Here is a 21,062-nt window from a genome sequence, read left to right on the forward strand (position 1 = left end):
AATGTTTTGTATTAAAAGTGATGTTAATCATATTATTTTCGTGGTTATATTCATGGAATCATCTCGGATTTGAAATTGATTAAAAACATCAAATGTCTGAATTTTCAAAAAATTGAAGTGTGTTTCGCCATAGATGAGATACAATAGATAGATTTAATATACAATGCATTTCTGTATTATATAGTTTAATAGGAAATAAGTTTTAAAGGAAATAAGAAACATTATAAATGAATGATTTCATTGTAGGTATGTACATATGCTTTGTACGCTGAAACGTGCTGAAATTTGTTCGCGGTTTGATTACTTACCGACAGGTAATTTTGAATAGGATCCCTTCATAACATTTTATGGTTTCGCCGCAAGTGGCGCTATCATCCATGATCGTGACGTAATATGAAATATCCGACAGTCAGAGGTCTGGGGGTCTGCTGTATGACCTTGCAGTGTTTGTAAACAGATACACGTTGCTATTGCAAAGTGTTGAGAATACGATAGAATCAAGATTTAACAAAGCGTGTCACGAAAAATTTGCTTGAGAAACAACGAGAAGGAGCAAATCCACGGGGGTCATGGAAGTGGAGCCTATGTGTATCGTAGAAAATGAGACGGTGAGTCGACAATTTGTGGAAACGATAAATTGACAACGTGCTCGTGTGATGCAAACTGCCATGAAAAGCAGGCAACAACATTACGCGCGTTACAAAGATTACACCATGTTATGCAAAGAGGGCGCAGGTACAAAATGTCAGCTTTTTTGTAGTAGTTGTTATTTTCGAACCGACGACAAAGGGCGTTGTTTCTTTCGCTTGACGTCAGGATCTCTGAGATTGAGGGTTTGTCAAGGGGTCGTGGGGTAGGGGGCAAGCAGTTCCGAAGGGTGGCTGTTTGCTTGTGTGTGATTCTTCTTAGTGTTCGTATACCAAAGCTGACGTTCGATGTCGCTGTTTCGTTTTTCGCATTCTTGTCGACTGATCGCGCCACGTGTCGCTGGTTTCCGTTCTTTCGTTTATTAAGAGATGTCTCTGCCATCTTTAGATGGTCACATGTTTTTCAGGCGCGGAATATACTGGAGTTCATGTTGCGACTAGAAACCGTTCCATCGTCAATGTTCGTGTCTAGATTTATCATGCAATTACTATTATGAAATTCGCGGTACTTTGATAAACGTTTGTTGTGTCAAGTTTAGCATGATTTATCTACTCAAGAGATAGTGACATATCATATCGAGGGAAGTTATTCTTGGTTTTCATTCGAGCGTCGTATTGTAACGTATTTGACATGTCATCATAGGTTACGGTTACTGTCTACGTATATAAATAAGAAGGAAGAAGATGAAACTAACCGAAGAATAGTTATTCGTGTTTGATTAATCAATCGTAATTACTGCAGTACGTATAAGCAACTGAGTATTCAATTCTCGTGTAATAAGGACGTTTCATTAACCGATAGAAATGTACAAGATACTACGCATAATTGAATACGTTATAAATGACAAGTAATTTTGGCATGAAAAGTTCTCACACTCTATCCGTAGACAACTCTGGAATCGGAAGTCGTTCATTCCCATTTTAACGAACCAATCGATGCGTTCGAAAAATGGACCGCGTAACTTGGTTACGTGCAAGCGTTATTTTAAAATCAGTGCCGTGTGTTTCACTAAATCGCCGATACGCGTCGCGTCAGTTGTTTAATATTACCGGTTGTTCGGGCACCGGTACCGAGCACCACGTCCCTGACCACAGCGTTTTAGCTCATCAACTGCGCAGTTGACACAGCTCGCACGTCGCGTAGCACCGGTGAGTTTTTTTTACATACAAATTTAATACGCGTTCCCGTAATTTCCTAGTCTTTAAGAGCGTTCTCGCTACCATTGTAGCTCGATGTTTGTATCTTTTGAATTAGCCGTGAAATTAGCTACGCTTCTCGAACGCCTGATATACATACATACCATTTCCGAACCATACCCTGTTGATTCTGTCTTCGTTCAGTCGACAGTACGTACGCACGCTTTTCCGCCGGCATACGTTTAAGTCGGTGATGCACAACCGCGCGGAATGTTTTAAACTCTATGAGTCTCGCGAGATCCATTTCGACGTTGTTACATAGTTTAAAATGCCGGTTGATCGTTCTCTAGCTCTACCGTTAGACTTGGTCGCCCACACGCGACGCTACTGCGCAATTTAGCGGTGCATATCTATCACGAGAGAAAAAACTGTCCTATTAATTGGAGAAACTTTGGTATACATGTAGGAATTTAAGGGAAGACGAAATTCGTTTCTTCTCTGCGATGTACATATATCGTACCTACGACAAATGTGTTTGCGTTTTAACGGTTTTGCGCGCTCTTACCCGCGTATGTTCCTTCTCCGTAAATCGCGTAAAATTTAATCAAACCCAACCGATGTGCCGAATACAATTTAACGCGTATAATTTATTCGCGTTGTTTAATTCATACGTCTAATTAGAGTAGAATATTATTTCTACATTTTAAGACGCAATTTGTAATTATCAGTTTTTTTTACTTTCTTACGATCTGCTTCGATCGAAATAAAATTTCGACGCAAATCGTAATTTATCGTTTCACATTCACGTTTAGTCGAAATGCAATGTTATTCCAAAATAATTTACTTCGATCGAAAGAATTCTGTTTCGATTCTTTTCTGAAATTTCCTTCAGTTACCATTCAGTCCGTTACGCACTGGGAAAACTCACTGCTTACGTTTCTCGCGATTACGAACAAGTAGAGAAAGTAGCTTACGTTTTGCATCGGCATGGCGTTACTTTGTTACATGTAGTCATCCTCGAAACTTACATATCGATACCGAGCATGTTTATAAACACTTTTCGTGTTCGGACGTGCTCATTTCGCTGCGAGAAACCCGATAGGAGAAGCCTTTGTGTTTACTCGTGCCTCTGATAACCATTCGATGAATCGCGTTTACGAAATCAACGAGTATCGCGAATTCGCAGCAAAAACATTTCGCAGCGCGTTAACGTTACGTTATTGGGATACTCTGGAAACGAAATATTTGTCAATATTCGGTTTCGTATTTCTAAGACAAAGAACGTTAAAGGCATAGGACGAATAACGAAATTTTTCGAACGTTATCTGTACGTGTTGGGACTCTGTTTATCCGAATTTCATTCATTGTAATGTTAGTTAACACTTAATTCATTGAACTTACTTATCTTAAGGCGAGCTTTTATTATGTAAACGAAAACGAATAGATAGTGAAGAAAAATGTTGTACCTTTATTGCATGAACCGTTTGTATGAGTCTAGGTAAATGGAATTATACTGCTGTTAGAGTTATCATTCTAATCTATCGTTACAGAAATCAGTCACAGCTGTAATATATCGTGTTGAAATAAGCAACAGCAATCCAGTGGGACATACACGATACGGTGAATGTGTTAGAAAGCCTTCGACTGCTAAAAAAGTAAAGTATGTACTACGCTCTAACATACGTTCGTTTAAAATAGGTCGATGTCGATAGGATTTGAGGAAAACATCCTTGGACGCATCTAACACGATCGTTAGAAGATGAATCGCAGAAGGTGGAAGGTATTTTGTAGGCAATCCCCTCGCAACTCCCATCAGGCAGGCAATCGCCCTTCCATAGTGATCTCGATACGTTTGCGATGCAATCGAAGCGTGGTGAACGGCGACATCGTCACGACGGATGCTGCGCGGTTCGTAAATCTCTTACTGCGGTTCCTTATCGATACGAGGTCGCGTTCACTCGATAGGACCTCCTTGTCGATTTTCCCTCCACGAATTCTATCTTTCGGCGGCGATGATTCGATGGATGTTCCATCCTTCAATTTCCATAGGCATACGGCACGTTTTTGTAATATTTATGGAACGTTTCAAGCGTTCTTTTCGAGGTAAATGTACGAACATCTTCTTTCTTATTTTTATTAGAAATCACGCAATTTTGTCTATCGTATTCCATTGTTTCAGCGAAAGAGAGGAAAGCTTACGTTTCTGGTAAGAACAAGTTGAATTAGTTAATAACATCGGAATCAGAATATCAATATTTTATTAGCGTAGCGAAGTTTCGCTCGATACCCAACAGCAACTATCCAGAAGTTTATTTATCTTGAAATTGGTGGATTAAGGAGAAACTAACCGTAATCGTCAGACGTCTGGCGGTGGATGTGGTTTCGACCAGGCGGACGTAGCGTTAGTAGATATTTTCCATCAATGTCAGACGTTCGTGTACTAATGCATCGAAGATGCGCGTTTCTGCACGATTTTCAACTGTCGCATTCGGTTATCGATTTATAAGAAATCCCACCTTTACACTAACTTGTAAATGATCGTGTAGAGAAACGTAGGCGATATAGCCGTTCCCTAATTGAATCATTTCAAGCGCGTTCACTTCGCTACTACGAATTCATTTCTGCTCTTTTGCATTTTTTAATCTAGGAAATTATAAGCAACGAATTTAATTATTGCGAGGTAAATTTTTCTGTTAAAAACGGAACAATATATAGTAGGTAATAGGTATTACTTAAATTTGAAAGCAACATATGGGTTAACGTATTCATTGTTAGAAAGCGTAGCTGCATTGAAATTGCACACTTTTTTCATTACAAATGTCTTCATCTTTATTGCAACGTACTATGTCTAACGCTTCCTCTATTTTTCTAAGCCATATTGTTGATAAATTGAAAAACTGCGGTAGTCGTGCCAGCCGCGTTATTCGAATAATCAAAGCGTGGTAGCGAATACATGACACGAATGATATGAAATTATAATTTAAAGGAAGATGATACAAATAATAATAAATTCGACGGAATATTTTTAAAAATACCATTTCATCAGTCGCGTTCTTGTATTTTTCAATTTATGCGATCGATCGATACGATATCTGAACCACTTGAACGTTCGATTCTTATGTTCAAGAGATTGGTAATCCACGAGTCAACTATTTATTTAACAGGTTAAAATAATCGTTTAAACCTCTGAGAGATTGATGGAATAGAAAAATACGAGTAATCAGGATAGGAAAAATCCAGCGTGGCAGACTTCAGAGATACTCGGTAGCGAAAACAAAAAAGTTTGTTCGGCGGTTGCGAATTTAGGGCGCGAAACGTGGACGGGCGTCGAGCGTCCCTGAATTTACGGGATTTTCGTCGGCGGGCGCGATTTCACCGTGGCGCTTTGCCATTGTATTCGCGGAATTTCTCTCGTTCATTGTTACATAGCGGCGTTGGTGGCGCGGTTGGAAAATTACGAGGCTGCCTCCTCCACTTCCTCTTTCTTCGTCTCTCGTCCGGCCGCGTTATTTCTCCGGTGTACAATGACGTGGAAAAGCCGAAGAAGGCTTTCACGCGCGTCCTTGTTGTCGCCTCGTTTTTACCTACGTTTTTTCCTTCCTATTTGCACCTGTCCGTGACGTCCGGTAACGCGATTGTATCTTTCGTCACAACGATACGTAGATTCGCTTTGTTAACCCTTTTGCTGCTTTACCCTTGGAACTGGCAACGCTTTCAATACGAAAAAATATGCGTCCGAATAATCGAATACATCGTTGTAAATATTAATTATGGTGTAATTATTATTAAACGTCAATCAACGATAAATTCTGACATAAATGGAAATACAAATGATTGCGTTGTATCGAAGACGAGTATCTAAGGTTTTCAGCGAGCCATTAAATGGTCAGTAGTTGAGGGCTCAGTGGACAGACGCATCGAGGGATTCTTTGAGAAAGAACCTGGATATAGTAATTTCTTAATTCAATAGGTGAAATTTTGAATTCGGTACGTTTAAGTTCAAAAGTAAATTCTGGAATCAAATTACGCGTTTAAAGCAATATCGATGAAGTTGAATGTTTCTTACAAATTGTGCATTTATCACGTATTTCCTATCAGATCGCTATCTTTCTCGACTATATTATCTATCGGAGTACTTCTTCTCAGCCATCGAGTGGACTAAAATCAAACAGAAAATGAACAAGAATTGACCTATCGTATTTTTTTCCATGTGATGTTCGATTAGAAAAAAGAAAACAACAAAGAGAGTTATAACAAGGGGAGTACACGTTGTTGGGAAAGTGGTTTGTCACTTTCACAGTTTTATCATTCTACGTCTTAGATGGAGTAGCGTATGTAGACTTTGTCTCGTTCGTTAAGCTCTGCACCAAGTCGTCGCTTCCTCTTGCGAGATTCACTTTGTAGGCCATGGATGAAAGAGCGCGTGGAGAATCGTGCAACCTTCGACGAACAAAGGTAATCGTAAGGTTGCGCGGCTTGTGTATCCGGCAACTGTGTTTCACGTTCACTCGATACCTAGCGTTTTATAAGCGTGAATCGCAGTTACATGAAGCGTGAGTAGCGTTTTTCCGTGACATTACGGAAATACGATAAGAACGGACATCGCAGTAATCCAATCGTAGGCCGACACTGATTTTATTAACGGTAGCGAATACCGACGACGATCGTGTTTAGTTGGTTCTATTCTATGCTGCGACAACGTTGATCATCGTTCCCTCGAACGGCAGGAACGTCTTCGTGCAGAAGCATTGATTGAATTCATGCTCGGCCGGATTTCTCCGATTCGCTTGCTCGAGCCTGGAATAAAGCGTAGATCGAGAAACGAAGAGGTAAAAGGAAGCGGCGGGTTTAACGCGTGTAGCTTGCCGAAGACAAAAAGGGACGTCTTCCGCGGTGATTTTCAGTCTCGTCTTTATTTCGTGCCGTGTAAACGTTGTTATGAATTTCCAGAGGAATCACGGACCGGCGTAAGAGGATTTCGCCTAACTCCGTCCGTCTACTGAATAATTGAACCTCGCGGCAATCTCTGCCGCCCTGTTCCGCCAAGAATGAGACCGACAAACCTTCGCTTCGGCTCGATATTACGGCCGAAGCTAGGGAAATTGCTTGGCTGGCCGCGAGGCACGAATTTGCATGGCCATTTTCACGATCGCAATTCTACGATCTCCAATGGTTTTGTAATCGTACAAAAACTCCACCGATCATTTGCTCTTCGCCCGCGTGACTCGCTCTTTTCCGACGACGAGGACGACCGCTTGGCGACCAATGGGGTAGACGCTTTGGCAAATTTCGCGTTAGCGGGACCGCGTCATCGAGGTCGATGCGCCCGTGGAAGATGGACGAGGAGGAAGGGGTTCGTACCGAAGTAAAAATTGACGAGAACGAGACGAGAACCACCTCGAGGAGGGAGGAAGAACGTCAGAGTAAGAAACTGAGCGACAGAGACGGTAGAGAGATTTTTGGGGTTAATAGGAGAGGTATCAAGGGTTGGAAAGATGGCTAACGCGTTTAAGAGAGTCTCGCTAAGGGAGCCTGGAAGTAATTCCATTAATAACGAAAATTAATTGAACGACGAGTTCTTTCCGTGGAATTCCGCGAGTGGTCTGACTCGTATGAAAGGAACGGAGTTCGTGGCCGAGTTAAAAGGACGTCCTTAGGACGAGCTAAGGACGTTTCCCGAATCCTTTGTAATTAAAGACTTTCCACTCGAGAGGTGATCGTCCCGGAAGTTGTGCCATCGAGTAGAGGAAACAGAGCGTACGTTAACGAACGATATTTATCACGTTCGTGGTCTCGAATTAATCGCAGATGCGCCTGAAACAAAGAGACGTTATCGGTCTCGTTTTTATCTCCATCTGTCGTTTATTTTGTTCTATTTCAATCACCTGGAAAAATCTGTACGGTAACGAGAAGAAATTCGTGCAGAAGAGAGGAAAGTTCGTGTAAAACGAATCGAATGGAACGAGAGTGTCGGACGCGATGTACAAATACTTCATTAGCGCGCATAGAAATTCACCGAGTAACCCAAAGGGGTTTTTATCGTATATTTTAAACGACAGGACAATGTCCGTCGATCGGCTTCAAGTGAGAGTTATTTATATTTCAACTTTATCCTCGCGCGAGTCCAGCTTCCGTTCGCGAACCTCCTATCGAGAGGAGACGCAGTTGCTCGTCTCTGATTTTTATTCTCCCTTGATGAAATCTATTCACGCAAGCAGGAAGATGGATAAAATTCCTGGTATACCAGTTAAGCGGTCTTATACTAATGTCAGGCGTGATTAAAGCATAATAGAATACCGATTGCGCGAACTATTAATAGAACGATCAATTATCGGAACAACGATTAACGAAAAATTCGATGATGGCGAGTAAGATTGGCAAATATAATAGATTAGAAATAGATACAGTGGTGGCAGCGAGAGATTACGATACTCTTACTTAAAAAAAATATTACCTTCTCTTTAATATCGATATTTATAATTCAAAGAAAATTGCTCGATTATCCAGCCTGTGTCACGATCAATTCGGATAATCAAGACTCCGCCGTATAATAAACGTGTAAAACGTGTAAATTTATGTACAAAGCCGAACAGAAAACTAACGCGTCGCGTCGATTCTATTTTACTTCGTTTATATTTAGTTTATTCATGGTTTTCTGCTTTGAACGCCTGCCGGTTATATCATCGTTTACGCGATTCTGTCTTATTATAAATAGGATTTTGAATAAAATATTAGGTTGTGGGAAAAGTTTCTTTCGTTTCATAAGGTGATAACAGATGAACAAGAATTTCTGTTTTATATTATTTTATCGAATTACGTATGATCCATTTCGTTCTATCTCTATTGTTACGTTCCTGCATAATTCAATAAACTGATATAAAACAAAAAACGATTATAAAACGAAAGAAGCTCCTCATACGATGATCAACTATATCCGGTTGATTTTTATCGGGAATAAATAATTTATAAATAAACGTAGCGATCAAAAACGAAAGTATCAGTCGACAGGTGTTGAGTCGCTTGTGCAACACGCCCTAATAGCACGTGCAACATCGCCTTTGACACGATCGCTGACCACGCATCGGTGTATACCTATAAACTAAACCGTATATGCCGTTGCAACGAATCGTGCGTTCGTATCGCTAGATTAAATCACGCTTCACGCGGAACGAAGAGCTGCGGCACGAAGCGAGCCGCGTAACCCGGCCTTTGCGCTCGAGAAACACGCGTAAGAGGGAATCGGCCGACGAACTGCGAAACTACAAAGCCCCTGTGCTCGATTGTGTACAGTGTGGTCTACTAGCTTCCGGTCTCTGGCGTGCAGCAGTTTACTATCGAGCATCCGGCTATTCCGTCCACGCAATCTCTCTTGTCTATAACCTGCGCGAATCTCCGAAGCGTAATCCTCAAAGTATAGAGAATAGAGAGCTACCTGTCGTTACTTAACGAATTTCATTATTTTCCTCTCGATACGCGTGCTGTTGGTGGTAAAGGAGATGAGCCTAAGCGACGTAGGTTCGATCGGTTTCTAACGATATTGCACCATTTTCCTTTGAGATCATTTTTAGCAACAAGGTACGTACTCGCGTGTATTTTCGTTATTGGCCGAGATGGTCACGTTTCGAAATTTGTCGTCTACGTTGTCGGATAGAAAGCCGAACGCAACTTTACCGTTGTTTTTACTATCGATTCTTGGGAGAAGTGTCTAGCTTTTATTCCGCTGGAGATCGGACAGTAAAAGCGTCAAATATGTACGCGGAGACAGTTGAAATCGACGGGAGATTGGAGAGGTTGATGGTCGAAGCGCGGAAACGAGCGAATCGTTCCCCTCTGCGATCGGATACACGTCAGAAATGCGAGTGGGATTGTCAAGCGCAGGAATGATGGTGCAGGTAGCACGGCATTGGCGATAGGGGCGTGCAGGAATCGACGGAAGTGTCAGTGACAGTGTAGGGATTTAACGAGTTTTCCTGCCCTTCTCCTATAGGGTGTACTCGCGTCGTCGACCGACGTGTGTCTCAAATAGCGTAATATAGCGGCAAAACGATGGAAATCTAATTTCTCTCGATTCAGCCACGTTGTTCTTGCGTCTGTCTGCTCGCTGACAACATGCAGCGCGTGACTTAATTATATTCTTGATTCTGAAACCGGTCAGAATGGCACAAGGCACACGACAGGGTCTTCGTGAACAGACGCAAGTCGGAATCCTTACGCGAGCGTGCTGCTGCTCGTCTCTCTCTCTCTCTCTCTCTTTCTCTCCCTCTCTCTCTCTCTCTCTCTCTGTCTCTTTTTGCACGTTTCCTGTATCTCGCTACTCATCGTGCAACATCAATTCCATTTTCTATCTACAAAGACTGGCGCGTGAGAAGAGTCGCGAGACCGAGGGAGGATGAAAGAAGGACAGGGAATCGTGGAGAGCCTCACAGCGAGAGGTAGACAGAGAAGAGACGAGCTGTGAGGGTGGGAGGCGGGCGAAAGAAGTCGGAAGCGGTCGAGGGAAAGAAAGAGGATTCGAGGAGATTTAATACCAGATAGGATTGAGAGGCAAGGATAGGGCCGAAGGTAAACATCTTCCTTAAAAGAGGGCTGAATTTGTATTTTGTCACCCGTGAGCACATGCATAGCTAAGCCTGCGGCCTCCTCTACCCGTCGCAACAACCGTGCTCAGGGGACGTCTAAATTTTAACGGGTCGTGCGGGGTCGCTGTCGTTCGGACACGCCTGTATCTCCGCGTACGTTATATTCGCTTGTTTGCCTTCTTTATCTCTCGAGGGGGCAGAAGATCGTCTTTTCGATTCACCCCTCCGGTACTACGATCGTATTCTTTTTGCTTGGCGCGTTAAACAACTCAAGCAACGAACGATGGTTCTTTTTAAGTAACTTTGACTATCGAGTGGCGGTAAAATGGGCGGCGACCGCGTTCCTTTGGATTTACGAAACGTTCCATACGCGTCAATGGCGCGTTGGAAAGTTAAGCGGATAACGACCTAGAAGAAAGAGGCGCCGTCTGGCCTTTTCCGCAACGACAAATTACGTTATTTGCCGCGGTTATCCTAACGCGAGAACTCGTCAATATGGTCTCCTGTAAATAGCCGTGATGCGCTTAGGGTAGCGTCGATGGGCACTTTCTGTCGAGCTTCTAACAATTCTAGTCAAGCTGCTCTCTTTCTCTCTCTCTCACTTCCTCTCTCGCTCCTGGATAAGCTTTTGTTCCCATTGAAAACGGTGGACGTTGTTCTCCGCGAGCTCGAACCAACTCGTTTGAGATATTAATCAGTGGAAGGAAGAAACAACGGATCAAGCGGGTATTACGTCGCCGTAGAGACTCGTATCATCCGCTTTCAGATCTTCCCACTAGCCATTTCGTCGCTGTGACGTTCTGACGTTACGATTCCCGATTTTGCTCGATAACCGGCAACGGTGCACAAAAGTGTTTTTTTACCATCGCGTTATATTCCGAACGCGTCGCGATTCTTGTCTGTTTATTTTAGTTCTCGCTGAATTTTGTCATTTTTTGTGACCGGTAGAATGAATCTGGCTGTAAATGTTCTTCGTAGCAAGTTAGGACGCGTTCGAATCATTTTTTCTTTTTACTATACAATTTTAAAGTTTTCGGATATTCGCAGAATCTCAGAGTTTGTTGTTCGTTTTCTGTTCGCCACTGTATTTCTAGCTGTAAAAGATAAATTCTCCAGTTTACGTTTCTCCGTTGTATTTCTCCAGGTTGCTAAGTCTGTTTTCTTTTTTAATTTCAGGAGGGATCTCGCGGTGATCGGAAAGAGGGGGGTAAGAGGGGACGCAAGCCTGGAAGGAAGGCGTCCGACAAGACGGACATGAAAGCCAAGCTCGGTAAGAAGCTTCTCTATGTATTTGTATCATCTGCTTCAATTTTACTAGTCCCTGTATTATTCAAGCGTGGACATTAGAAACTCTTAGCATTTACGGTAGATCGCGAAAGAATCGAACGCTTACCACAGAAAATTATTACGAATATATTATACGCGTTATGGGAAATTTATCGAACCTTCATTAGCATTGAAACGAAACACGTCTATCGAGACTACATTGGTCAAACTTACAGTCAGTGCGAATTTGCAGGACTAGAGGTTACATTGGAGGAGACATTTATTGCGAACAGGCACTCGGTAAAAAATTATTATAGTATTCTATAATGCAAATATGTACTTTCGTGAGTCGCTGTATATCGATGTATACCTTCGCGTTATCAAGAAAAAATGTATCGGGCAAAAATTGCCGGATAGGTTAAAAAAACGCTCGGAAGATTTTATAAGATAAGAAGATTGCTTCCTTTACGCCTTCGGCTATCCAACGCGAAATTTTCCGCCGATACGACGATCATGTAAATCAAGGTTCGTAATTCCGGCTGTCACCCCTTCTCCGCGTATTCCCAGAAGCTCGTCTCATCGTGAATCGTTCTTTTTTCGTGGCCGATGGCTAACGATATTTGCGCGTCAGCCTTAAGAAGCCGAGTTAGCCCCGATTTGCATCTTCGCCGGTGCTGTATTAAGTAGGAAAACAAGATGTAACCGCATGCGTTGCACAAGCCACGTGAGAAATGCACGCTGCTTGATTACGAGGCGTCGAATAACCGTTCTCGAGTCTCAGAGCCATGACACCGTAGGAATATTTATCCTTGCCGAACGAATGAATATTTATGTTGGGTCAACTCGGTGGCTGGAACCGATGTTCCCGATGATTCTGTGCCACGACGAGATGGCAAGGTGTGCTTTGCGATTCCGTCGTCTTGCCAGTCAAGACGAGGACGCCCTGGCGAAGACATTGGCGAGGAAAGCTCGAAGCGATGTTGCGGAATATCCGCTGCAGCTGCGCTGCTCCTTTTCGTTTTCTTTTCTCGCGTCTTCCTTTTTTAATTTTCCGAGCTTTCCATCGTTCCGCTTTGCTTTTTCGCGCAGCTTCGCTAGAATCTTTGTACATACGCGTTCACGTATAAACTGGCGGGGTAATCACGCGAGAGAAACAATTTTCCCCATAGATCCAACGTCTCCCTTCTTTCTATGCCTTCGTTCCCGCAGCTTTTGCTTCTACGTGCATTCGAACTAGTTTCTAAAGGTTGGGCGGATGCAACACGGACAGGATCTAAGCTCGTTTTACGACCAACTTTCGCGTTCGCAATCCTCGCAGCTCCGTGGTTGAACCACGCTTTTCCTCTTGCCCGTATTTTTCTTTCTTTTGTGATTTCCTATCCATCCAGCTTTCCTGATCTTTGCTTCGAATCGACGCCGCACGACGAATACGCTGGTTTCGTCGAGTCTTTCGACAGCCGTAATTCGTGACGTTGCCACGACCGCTTCCGGTTTCGCTCGGTCAGCGTCGTAAATCCAATTTTCCCTAATTTCATTCACGCTCGCGCGGGAGCTTCCGATCGGTTGTTTTCACACGGATTTCCCGGTCAGATCTTATTCGACAGACTCGTTTGATTTCATCCAGATGTCAGCTCCTAGCTAGATCGTAAATGGAGCCGCAAATTGACTGCGCGAGAACATTTAATTTCCGTGTCGAGATCGAATCGCTCGCGGAGGCTAGCTGCGTCACCGACGCGTCTACCGCGCGAATTCATTTTCGATAAAATTCTCCTTGATCCGACTGCTTCGAACGTCTCACCGCCTTCGAGAGTCTCTTCCCGCCTGTTCCCCGGACAGCTTCCTTTTAAAAAAGAAAGGCTGCGACACGAGTGCCGGGCAAGAGACGTTTATTGCCGCGTAAAAGGCGGGCTTAGTGAGCCGTAGACGCGATAATAGCCGCGACCCTTGATCGTAAAGAGCTTTATCACACCACGGTCCCAGACCACCGGAGAAATTTGCAATATCCTGCAACGGGCTATTAAGATCGATTTTATCCGGCGCTTCGTCTTCTTCGCGAGTGTTCGTGGCGTAGCGGAAATGTTACGCGCCGCGCTATCGAACCAGTGACGTCGTTCACGGTTCGTTTCCTTTGTCCTTTTTCAGTAGACAATGCAATATTGTTAATTAATACAGAGATCCAGCTTATTAATCAAAATAGCAAAATTACTTAAATATTAAAGCTGTTTAAATCATTTTAAATTCTCGCAATAAGATTTACTTCGGCGAATCGTGTCATTAATTCCTTTATTTTATTTTTCCTTAACTCTTGTAAATAATTTTTAAAAGGCATAGTTCGTTATTTCGTACGATTAACTCCTGGCCGATTAATCGTTTCCGTAATAATCTGAACCAACTACGATGCTCTATACGAGGGAATTAGGTGCCCTAATACTTATATACGGGGGTCTATATATCGTATCAGAGTTTCATCAGTACCCTGTGTCTATGTAGTACGTATCGCGGGTACGTCAGTGCACGTGAAAAATAGCGCGTCACATTCGAGCTACGCGAATTTATCGCGCAATGGTTGCGTACACCGCGGATGCCCACGTCCTTCACCTTCGTTTGTAATTTTTACCACGACAATTTATGGGAAATCCCGCGGATGGAGCAGGCAACATTTATCGATGCTCGTTCCTCGCCGCGCACAACAGTCCGTTTGTATACCTCGTCTAAGTTTCGTATTTGTTTTACGTAGCACTAGGTCTATTTAGTTTCGATTTTATGGCAGTTGTTACGTGGTAGTGCCATTTCGTGCAGTTGCTGGCAGGTTAAGCAACAAAGCTATTCGAATCCAGCGCTGCACATACATATAGGGCGTAACGGTATTTGGTATGCGGAGTCAGATACGAGTGGAAAACTTTCCTGTTTTCGATTCAAACAGCTGACGTTTCGCGGTATTCTTGAGTTCGTCCTTTCTTCCTTTCGTTTCTTATCTTCAGTACGAAAGATCTTTTCCTTCTTAAACGATTTCCATACCCGAGCTGGATTTTAACGTTCCAATTTCATAGAGCTCGGATCGCGACGCAATATGGGAAATTCATTTAATTCCCAGCCTCATTGATGTAAACCAACGAGTCACGAAAGTTTATTTTAGAATATATTTCTTTCCTTATTCTTATTCAAAATTACAAACTTACCAATTAGCGTGACCAAGTACGTACGAAAAAAGTTGCTAAAATGTTTTAGAAGCTACTAAAATTTCAATTTGGTAATGTTATATGATAAACAGACGTACTTGCAGGTGTTGCGAGTGTTGAAGAAGAGTTCAACGTGACTCGAAATCTTACTTGTTTCGTATTTTTGTTCGATGCGATAATATTTTCGCGCGTGCACGATTCCTGTCACATCGTCATACACGACATACCCGGAAAAGTAGTATCGCGTTACTAGTTACCGTGGTATCGAGCAGACACTAATGCTCGTGCTAAGCATAACACGTTTCTGGGTCTCGTTAAGCCGCAATCTTTTCTCCTTTTACACGTCTCATTATGTTGCTCGTGTTTTACGCGGGACGAGGTTCGGTGTACGATGCGATATTTTCGTTCCAAAACTTGTCGCAAAGTCGCGTAAGAAAGCAGCATTTCAAAAATATTCCGTCAACCGTGGTTAGAATTCCGTTTTACTTATCTCGCGGGTGGCAGACCTCGCGCGACGGATCTATTTTGAATTATTAACATCGTATTCCATTCGTCGTTGAATTCGATTTCGCGTGAAAAATTTAGCAAAGGAGCATCGGTTGCGTTACACCGGGTCGTTTGTTTCGCTTTGCTTCTCGTCATCCTCTTTTCCATTACTTCTTAAGAACGCTTCGTAGTTGTCGGAGTTTGAATTTCGAGATGTAAAGGTACGAAACAAGTTGGTTATAAAATTGTTCAGAAAATTGAGTGGACGTGAGGACGAAGCTATAATACTTGTTTATATTGCACTCTTGTCTTCTCCTTTCCCAGCCGAGATGTTCTATTTAGTGTGTTTCCATCTTTCAAAATATATTCTAAGCGAAGTTGTATTATACAGATTATTAGGAAATAACGAGTACATATTTTTAACACTAGGACTACCACACCAGCCAAATTGACCGGTTTTACAATTTTATTTGAAAATTCCTACTTCGTGTTATATATTTTTTCCGCAATGATGTAATGACTTTCGCAATGATAACCGAAAGAATAATATAATGAATTTCATTTTGTCTTTTATGTAATCAAACTCGAAATAATTTCGTATCAAGTAGCAGTGAAAATGACTGGTACTTGTCAAAGTGTAAAAGGGTGCTGCAATCTGTTCATCGAACCCCAATCAACCAGATTCCTCGTTTTGTACAACTTCTCACACGTTTTTATCATTTTTACTGCGTTTCATTCAATATGACGATATCAGTTATCAGGAAAGTTCCGTATCGATTGCTAGATGCTAACGCTAGAAATACCACAGCAGTGAAAATGACTGGTTCTACAATTTTATAAATATGTCAACCCTCGTTTAGTGCTCATGGTCCCAGATGGATTAATAATACCAAAAATCTACTACATAACATGGAATTCCTTCTGTCCTGTGAATCAATAAATCTAAAAATATTCTATTATTTCGTATTTTTGTAAAGACCAGTCATTTTCGCTGGTTTTGGTAGAAATAGCTTCGTGTTAACCATCGGTAGTTCTAGCGTTAATTGAACGTAGAAAAATGTAAAATCGCCGCAATAAACCGATAACTTTTCTTCCATTTCGAAATATTAGATAGAAATGGTAAAAAGTAGTTTTATCTGTAAGAAAAATTCACCGCTCAATGTATCCCGCGTGTGACATACGGCAGCGAACGTGTTAAGCAGTAAAACGTTACTGAACGTATACGACACTTTGCAAGACCTTCCCTAGTTACATCGTCGTGAGTTTCTCAGGTTTACACTCTTTTGGGTTTATTTTTCCAGAACGAAGTCGACAGAGCGCGAGGGAGTGTCGTGCTCGGAAGAAGCTAAGATATCAGTATCTTGAAGAGCTGGTAGCCGACCGCGAAAAGGCTGTGCTCGCACTTCGAAGAGAGCTGGAGATGGTAAGTCCTTCTCCATGGGAATGTCTGCTTCTTATCCTTTATCATCTTATTTCCGACGATTCGTTTCTCCATCATATTTTGCTCGTATATCCTGTAATATCCCCCTGGCCGTTTCCTATGCAACGAGACGATAATAAATCCTTTCGCTCGGAAGAAGTTCTCGCGGCTTGCAAAGTGAGTTATACACCTATTATTCCGGTGCGCCCCTTCACGGTGGATGTTTTTAAAGTCGTACGTGTTCTCGATTATGCAATCGCGGGCCATTTTATCCAGCTCGTTCGGGAAAGAGTTACAGCTGTCCTAGAATCGTTGCGGAGCGTTGCGTTTGTATTTTCTGCGTGCGTTAATATCGTAAATTCCCGGGGCAAGGCAAGAGGAACGAGAATACCGGAGGACAGAAAGTTTTTCCGAAGAACCATAAACATGTCGGGGTTCCTACCTCCTTTTTCGTCTTTTTCCTCCTTTGAACGGATTAATGGGCGTCCTGAAGTTTCCAGAATTAGTTCTGCTACCTAGACAACGATAGATGCAGGCATTGCAAAATCTCCTAACATTCATTCCCACCGATGTTTCTTGGTTGTTCACGAGCCGAGCGTATCTTAGTTAATTACCCTGTGTGATTATCTAATGCTGTTCGATATATATATATATATTATTATTACTGGTAAATCGAGGATAACGCATCTAGAAACGTGACTATCGGACAGTTGCTAAATCTCGCGTCTGTTTGCTTTAGATTTTCATTGTCGAGTATAAAAGAATCAAATCCGATAAGAGTTTTAAACGTACGTACATTTAAATTGTATGATCATGGATTAAGTAGGACGATACGAACCCCATGAGCTTTTCACGATTTAAGCTTTTTCTTGCAGTTGTATCGAAAAGAATCTTTCCACACGTTTATCCTGCACGTTCAGATCTATCGCAGAAGAACGACTTGTCGAGCGAATAGAAGAGGAAAGAGCCTTTCCCGCATTGTCTATCCACATCACCACCCTCCAACTTTCCCAGCTTCCTTAAAGTTCCCGAGAACTGTTTGAGTATAAGAAACGACGTTCGATCGCATGTCAGCTGGAAGCACGTGTAACCGCTATCCCGTTATTTTCCTTTCAGTATCGGCAGTGGGGACAGGAATTGGACGCCGGACGAGTTCCCGAAGGGCTACAAGCGATGCTGGAGGAGCTCGGCTCTCTGAAGCGGGAGAAAGCGGTCAACTAACCGAACAAGAAAGACAGAAAGAGAAACACGAGTCAGAAACATCGAGCTTTGCCATCTTTTTTTGCTTTTATTCATTTTATCGCGATAGTCGAACTTCCTCCCGTATTCCCGGTTATTCTTTCGACCGAAAAAGTCCGCACGGAAGAATTCAGATTCTTTTCAACGACTCGTACGAGTTCTGTCTTGCGTTTTTGTACGGAAGAAGTCGTTGAAAAAAAAAGAAGAAAAAAAGAAAGAAAAGAGAGAGAAGAAATTCTATCTCGTCCAGACTTACGATTCTGTCCCACTTTTACCTAGTCTTTGTACGTTCTCCTCTTATCATGTCCTTCTTCGGAGGAGAAATCGATTCGGCGCCGTTGTTTCTCTAGTTATTATTATTGTGTTTTGTTTTTGACACTTTACACAGAAAATTCATTCGTGCCTCTTGTTATTTGTGATCGATTAAGTTAACAAACTTATTGTCCTTGTTTTAGTATCGTTGCGACTCGACGATATAAAAACAGACCCGGTCGACAGTGACCAGGTACACGTTGTACCGAAAAGTACCTAAAAGAAGTACCTTCTTTAACGATTGTTAAGAAGAGAGAATGAGAAGAAAATTATATATCTTTGTTACACGCGTCGATGAAGAACGGCCGTTCTGTATCATAAGGAAAAGAAAGTGATGAAATACATATTTGCTTGTTCCGAGACTCTGTCATATATTATATTATAGTAGGTGTACTTGTTGAGCAATCTAGATCTCGTTTTTTTCAAATTATCTCCAGGTGCGTTTTTTTCTATTCTGATAACACAGCCGTGTGTACACACCCGACAAAGATTATCTGTATGGAAATGGTATTTTTGTACTGTCGTATAAAACGCTATTATTTTGTGCAGATTATTGATATTGCGAGAAACTTGTTCATATACATATATCTGGGAAAAGAAGTCTAAGGATCGAATAAATCGAATATTTTTAAACAAATCCGCCTCGTTATTTGTTTCTTTGTCTCTTTCATTCTTTCGTTAAGATTTTCCGATCACGAAATCATATTTTATTATTCATTTACAGTTCTTTTGATCGGACCACGGAGAACGCAGTTTTATCGACGTCATTTTGGAATAATATTTCTCACGCCATGACTCCGCGCAGCTGTTCACGAATTTGCATATTTCGTTGTGAAATACGTTCGACAACGAGATCTCTGTTTCGATTTGCGTAGATTGCAACGCAATCTCCCATCCATATTATCCAACGCGTCGAAACAACGTTACTGCTGTTCGATAAAAGAAGAGATTTAAAAAAAAGAAGAGAGAAAGAGAGAGAGAGAGAGAGAGGGAGAGAGAGAAAGGAACTATACGTGTCGGTATGCCCGACCACGTAAAATATTTACGAGCATATGGAAAATGTAAGTATCGAAGTCCTTTCGTAGGAATCAGGCTGTCGGGTCAAACGGTAATAGCGCCGATAATAATAATTGAAAGAAACCAGCTGACCTGTATACTAAGAATATGATATTATTTCAGTCTTTGAACAGTGTGCCGTGTGTTATTTAAACGCCACCTTCGAAGGAGATCCTGGTATCGGTCAGAGTATTTAATATCACGGTGCGAAAAAGAGCCAGGAAAAATGAATACTACGCTTCGTAACTTTCTGCTGCTCCTTTTTCGTCGTTTAATCGCTGAAACTTTAATGGACAACGTCCCACACGTAATTTCCCCTAAATCTAATTATCCTACCGCAAAGCAGTTTAATTTAAACAGCTTACATCCATTCCGCTGTATGGAACGCGGTATTTCATGTATAGATAAAGTTCAGTCGTAAAAAACGCGGACACACGTCAGAATGCGCGCACAAACGTGTGTAATTATACGAACGTGTAAAATGACATGCTTTTGAAAAAAGACGAAACGTTTCTTAATAGGTTTCCGGAGTTTCTCATGAATCTAGTTTTACCGCAGCTGGCCGTCAGTCGCACTTGCGATGATCGTAAAAGCAGGGGCGCATGTGCACGCTGTCTTCTGCATCGTATAACGACGCACAGTTCCTCGCTGTCGTAAACTATGGCCCATTCAATTTCGTTTCCGCGAAAAAACGCGTTTCCACCTGACGCGCGCGCTGGACGCAGCCAGTTCAAAAGGCGCGACACGGGAGGCGGCGGTGAGCAAGGGAAGAAAAAAAGAAACGATGGAAATAAAGGGTTGTCGTTGAGAGAATATGGAAGTGGGAAGAAAAAGTATATGGTAATTCGATAATGCTAGACAATGGTCACGAGTCTCCGGTCTGATTTACCACGCTCACGCGAGTGTATACTCGTCCGCGTTCTGAATTTCAGCCGCATTTGGTTGGATGGAAAAATTTCTACCTATTTCCAGTGAATTAAGACGGTTTAATATCGTTAAGCGGTGGCAACCGTGGCCCTGGAAACGCTGCTAAAGAGTCGCGAGTAAAGCGCCGTTTCATTATTTCCTCTTTTATCCTCTCTTATTCACGGCTAACGCGTTTCGTTTCACTCGTGTTTCCCCATAAAGTTTACATTCTATTTTCAGGGATTCCGACGGGCGGTAGCGTCGATTATATCGCACGCGCACATATTCTACCTGTGTGCAAGGAAATATGGAAAACGCGGCAACACACGAGAACGATGTGCAAACGTATCACCTGTCCGAGTGTCGGAAGATTGAAGTCCGGTGAGTATCGTTTCTGATTCGAAATTCATAAAAACCATTCTTTACGCTGCAACGGCTGTTTACGTTGCAATCTTGACAGATATTGCGGGCTATATTACGGGGTCAGATAGGTTCTTCCGTTTAATCTGTGTGCTAATGCCGTTACCGTTACGAGCGGCGTGACCGGATTTGCGTTTCATTTACTTCGTAATTTATTCAATGACCGACACTTTTGTTTCTCGGATCTGCGCGAGCTAGTTCGCTTCAACGTCGCGCAACAGCAACGCGAGCACACGCTGCTTGAAACTTGGCGTGTTAATTCCGAACCGTCGCGCCAGTCCTGTATTTTGAAATACAATTTTTGCTCTCATCGCGTTTTACGGTCGACGTTTGCAAAACGAAGGATATTTTTTCGCAGCAGCTCGAAATTTGTTATTCCGTTGTTCCGGTCTGCAGCAGCTTCTGAACATTTGGA

At 42.4% G+C, this 21,062-nt stretch overlaps 1 protein-coding gene and 1 long non-coding RNA gene across 3 annotated transcripts; both read left to right on the forward strand.

Moving 5' to 3' along the window:
* The first annotated feature begins 433 nt into the window (after positions 1–433).
* LOC122572695 (REPTOR-binding partner) lies at positions 434–18,902 on the forward strand. Of its 2 annotated transcripts, XM_043738014.1 has the most exons (5): positions 434–608; positions 3,335–3,439; positions 11,540–11,633; positions 16,596–16,717; positions 17,831–18,902. In XM_043738014.1, the coding sequence occupies exons 1-5, from the start codon at positions 570–572 to the stop codon at positions 17,933–17,935; spliced, it is 465 nt and encodes a 154-aa protein (XP_043593949.1). In that variant the 5' UTR covers positions 434–569; the 3' UTR covers positions 17,936–18,902. The 2 variants fall into 2 exon arrangements, with proteins under 2 accessions (XP_043593949.1, XP_043593959.1); XM_043738024.1 differs by lacking the exon at positions 3,335–3,439.
* Positions 3,699–11,533, forward strand: LOC122572724. Its single transcript, XR_006318540.1, has 3 exons — positions 3,699–3,887; positions 3,964–6,613; positions 6,735–11,533. It is a non-coding gene; the product is annotated as an uncharacterized LOC122572724 (long non-coding RNA).
* Positions 18,903–21,062: the final 2,160 nt, after the last annotated feature.

The sequence above is a fragment of the Bombus pyrosoma genome, linkage group LG2 (genome assembly GCF_014825855.1).
Source record: "Bombus pyrosoma isolate SC7728 linkage group LG2, ASM1482585v1, whole genome shotgun sequence".
NCBI classification, from domain to species: Eukaryota; Metazoa; Arthropoda; class Insecta; order Hymenoptera; family Apidae; genus Bombus; species Bombus pyrosoma.